Source organism: Penaeus vannamei, chromosome 9 (assembly GCF_042767895.1).
Source record: "Penaeus vannamei isolate JL-2024 chromosome 9, ASM4276789v1, whole genome shotgun sequence".
In the NCBI taxonomy this organism is placed as follows: domain Eukaryota; kingdom Metazoa; phylum Arthropoda; class Malacostraca; order Decapoda; family Penaeidae; genus Penaeus; species Penaeus vannamei.
The window spans coordinates 43,527,505-43,532,504 of record NC_091557.1 but is presented as its reverse complement, the minus strand read 5'-3'; the positions used below and the strand labels follow the sequence as shown (position 1 = coordinate 43,532,504).

The window sequence follows — 5,000 nt, the reverse complement described above, 5'->3', positions numbered from 1 at the left end:
TCTCCTCCTCTTCTTCCTTCACTGTACGCTGTCCTTCTTGATCTTCCTACTGGTGGATGTTGACACCGTACAAATTTCAAGTAAATGATTACCTTTGTTTACTGTGTTTGCATTGATAGTATTATAGTCTGCAATACTGCGATGTGATTATGGCGTCAGTATCGTTCTTGTTATTACTATTGTTTAGAAATCTTTGATGTGATTATGGTCAATATCATCTTAATTACTGAGATTACTATTTCTCTCACGACAATATTATTACTAGTAATATTACCGCATTCGCTACCATCTGTTACGATTGCTGTTATTCTTATCAGTATCATTGTTTTTATTCGTATTATTAATGTCATCATTGTGAACTATAAGGTCGTTTATCCTACACTTTTCAGACATCTGATGGTTTCAGCCAGGTATACAGTATGGTGAATCAGATGCTACAAAAACATCAACTTATCTCTGTCGTGTTATATCCATATCTATATCCCAGTTTCCCAGTGACTGATACATATACCGTACATTCCTCTCTATCGCTCCTTACCAAAAACGAAATTATCTTCTCAGCTTTATTATACTCAAATCGATGACTTGTAGTACCTTGTTATTTGTCGCAAGTAAGCCATAGACCAACAAACGATATGTTTTTTTCTTTTGTCTTTTCTTTTTTCAATAATATTGATTATGTATCTACTTACCCTAATGCTGTACCATATTCTTGTTAACTTTTTAGAAATATGAGAAAACTGCCTTTGGTATCTGCGCTGCCTCTATCTTATATCTGAAACATACGCATAATCCGGAAAGATAGGTAGACAAAATAAATAGCAATAAATGAAATAAAGTACGTGACACATAAACGTGATATTAACGCATGTCGGAATATCTAACGCGTGTTTCATTCACGTGCAATAAAGAAAGAAAGATAGATAGACAGAAATATAGACAGAAAGATAGATGGATAGATAAAAAGAAAGATAGAAAGATAGATAGACAGAGCGAGAGAGAGAGAGAGGAAAAAAAAAAGAAATAAAGAACGGTAGAGAGAGAGAGAAAGAGAGAGAGAAAGAGAGAGAGAGAGAGAGAGAGAGAGAGAGAGAGAGAGAGAGAGAGAGAGAGAGAGAGAGAGAGAGAGAGAGAGAGAGAGAGAGAGAGAGAGAGAGAGAGAGAGAAAGGAAAAAAAGAAGAAAAAAAAAAATGTTTCGTAAGATTCTCATGTACTCGAGTAATACGCAGCGGGGTACAACGGCCTTGTCTTATCCATCGAGATATCAAAGATTATTTATTCATTGTTCTTCAAAATTATTGTTGATATGTATTTTTCTTATATTTGTAAATCACTTCAGTGGATTACCTGAAGCTCTTAGGTGTAACCTTTGATTCAAAGCTTACATTTGAATTGCATATAAGGAATATGGCCTGGGCAATTTCATCTAAGTTGGGCCTTATTCGTAAGTGCAAGATCTATGGAGATGACAAAATTACTCGTAGATGCTTCTTTTCTTTTATTCGTTTTGAGCATTTTTCTCCTGTGTGATTATCTGCTGCAAAGTCACACTTAAGACTGCTTGATCGTTCGTTTAATTCCATTCAATTTCTCCTGTCTGACTTAAATTTGGACATTGGACATCGTAGGGTTATTGGGGCTCTTTCAGTCTTATACAAGATTGTAACCGACGATTCACATACCCCTCTATAAGTTTTAACCTGATTTTTATCAACCTGCAAGAGTTATCAGAAGTTCTATGACCCTCTTCATTCCAATCCCGCCACAAAGGACCTTGGTTCCGCAGCTGACCTCTTCCCACCTCAGTTGACCCACGATGCGTCTCGCCAGCGGTCACGTCGCCGTCCAGCTGGAAGGCGAAGAACTGGCGAAGATACAGAGAGATTTCGGGGGGTTCAGCAAGGGGTTGGTTCGCTTGGCGCCCGGGAGGTGGGTGCTGCCGGCGCCCTACACCAAGTTCGCAGACAAGATCTATAATATGAAGGTAAAGTGTTTCTCTATAGTGGTGTTACGTGGTAATGTGCTTATGGATATAGAATTTACATTGTTTGATTTTGTAGGTATAACATACTAAGATCTTTTTATAAGGGAATTTCTATACGTAATCTTGAAATGCCCAAAGCCTACACACACACACACACACACACACACACACACACACACACACACACACACACACACACACACACACACACACACATACACACAAACACACACACACACACACACACACACACACACACACATACACACACACACACACATATATATATATATATATATATATATATATGAATGGAAAAATACAATGAACAAACTAGATTTATTTTCTTCAATAAACTTAGTTTGTGCATTGTGGGTTTTTCTACCACACACACACACATATATATAGTTGTGTGAGTATACGTGCACAAAAACTAAGAAACCTAAATAAAAAATGGCATCCCAACAGTTCCGCGCGAGTGACGTCCTCATCATGACGTACCCGAAATGCGGAACGACGTGGACGCAGGAGGTCGTCTGGACCATGAGGAACAACCCGAACCTGGACCACCCGAAGGCCAGCATTCCCGTCAAAGCTCGTTCGCCCTTCGTCGAGTAGGTGTCGGCACGTGTTCGGTTCTCTGTCCGCGTCCCAAGTGATAATAAATCCCTCTATACGTATGTAGTCCCACGAAAGAAAATGCTAAATGGTTATATCAATGGGAAATCACCTTTACCGCCTATTCTAACCTTGCCTCAGGTTAAGTTGTAGTTATCATATATGCGACGCCGTTAGCCACTTGTTTGAAAATTCTATTAATCTCAACAGTTATTCAAGGTATATACATTCAAAATGAATATCAAGAAACCCAGGCTATGGTACATTCAATAAAAGCTTGACTATTACTTCACTAAAAAGTCCTTGCGTAAATATCCAACGGTCGGTATCGCTATAAATATGATACCCATTCAGGCCAGTACACATTCGCCGGGATACCAGTCCTATCAGTGGATCTCCTGCTACCAATGACTATTATAAAACGCACCTTTGCTCTCTCAATCACCCCAATGGCTATTATAAAAACGCTCCTTTGTTGTTCCAATTACCCCAATGGCTATCATAAAAACGCACCTTTGTTGTCCCAATCCTCCTCGCAGCTCTGACATGCTAACTCACATGGGCAAGGACGTACACAATAACGAACTCCTGGAGATGGTTAAGGATATTGTACCGCACCCCGATCCTGACGAAGGCCTGGCGCTTCAGATGACCGCTAACCTCCCTGACCCTCGGACTATCAAGACCCACCTGCCCTTCTCTCTCATGACCCCTGACCTCCTCGATACGGCCAAGGTCAGTCTGTGTAGGCCTGTTTTTACGTGATGTCAGCCTGACAGACATCAATGAATTTGTTTACTTATGTAATATTTTGATTGTTCTTCCTTTTTATTACTATTATTGCTACGAATGTGGTGTTGATAATGATAATGATAATAATGATAACAATGATGATGGTGATAATGATGATGATGGTGGTAATCATAATAATGTTGATGATGATGATACTATAACTACTATTACTAATAGTGATGATGCTAAGTGTAATGATAAGGACACTGATAATGACATAAATATACACATATCTATAACAAATATATACGGCAAACACACACACACACACACACACACACACACACACATACAAGGCAACGCATGAAGATACACAGATCGATAACAAATATATACGGCAAAACACACACACACACACATACATACACGCAGGATAACGCATTATTTTTTTGGCAGAAAAGAGCTAAACAAAAAAAAATAATAATAAAGAAAATAAATAAATAAAAATAAAAAACACGTCCATTGAGTTATATATATTTTTTGATAATCTAGCGTTATCCGCATTATCTATTTTGCCTTCACACACACGTTACTGGGGAGTCTCTTGATCTATTTCATCTTACAGAAAAAAAAAGATTAAAGACCTATGTATATTCTGCCTTCACACTGCATTATACTCTATTGTCCGTTGTTTACACCCATATTTAGCAAGTGATTTGTTATCTGACTCAAGGAATCGTTGAATACAGTTACTACATAGACATGGAAGCGGAAACTAAAAGAAAAAAAAAAAGAAAAAATGAAAAAAAAAATATTTTAATCATGCTGTTCCCATAACGACCTCAATCTGCAGTATTTCGCTCCATTACGTATGGATAGCTAATGACGTAAATATATAACATTTTAGGGAGATAAAGGCCATTGAAATGGGTCATAAGCTGATGCTTATAAATTCTGTATATATACTCTTTAAATTTGCATACACAAGAGGACATGTGAAATTAGGCAAAGTTTGGGAAATGGAAAGAAAAACAAGTCACCCCTTACTCGTTTTCATTCCTAATTCCCGTTTTCTCTCCTAATTCCCGTTTTCTATTCTGCGACACATACCCGCATCTTAAAAGTAAAAAAGTGAAACAAATTTGCTTAAATGTTTCTCTGTTCTCTCTTCAGGTGATCTACGTGGCAAGGAACCCCAAGGACGTGGTCTTGTCCTTCCTTCACCACAGCAGGCTGATGAAGAGTATGAGCTACGTGGGCTCCTTGGAACAATATGTGGATTACTTTGTTAATGATCAGCGTGAGTTGTGCCATTTTTTCTGCGTCTCGTGTTGCAGAAAAAAAACAACTTATCGTTGTGAATTCTTTCAGTTGGATAGTTTGATAAAAAAAAAAATGAAAAACAAATGGATTATTTGCATATATGTTCACATGCACGCGCACACACACACAACAACAACAGAGGGAAAGGCATTAGATTTTGGCAGAAAAAAGCTCAACTTAGCCAAGACCAACACCGGATATACCCCTACCTTGCACCTACTTTGTTAAAAAAAAGAATACACGCACGCACGCACACACACGCACACAAGGTTCTTATTGCCGTTTCTTTTCTTTTTTCTGCTATGATTACAGTGATCTACGGGCCTTACTGGGAGCACCTGG

At 38.3% G+C, this 5,000-nt stretch overlaps 1 protein-coding gene across 1 annotated transcript in view; it reads left to right on the top strand.

Annotated features, from left to right (window-relative positions):
- LOC113804783 (sulfotransferase 1C4) overlaps positions 1-5,000 on the top strand; it is an 8,083-nt gene that overhangs the window by 926 nt on the left and 2,157 nt on the right. Inside the window, exons 2-5 of the mRNA XM_027355684.2 lie at positions 1,772-1,985; positions 2,454-2,599; positions 3,143-3,338; positions 4,509-4,635. Of these exons, the coding sequence (XP_027211485.2) occupies positions 1,818-1,985; positions 2,454-2,599; positions 3,143-3,338; positions 4,509-4,635 (637 nt within the window). The 5' untranslated portion in view covers positions 1,772-1,817. The remainder of the gene's footprint in view (positions 1-1,771; positions 1,986-2,453; positions 2,600-3,142; positions 3,339-4,508; positions 4,636-5,000) is intronic.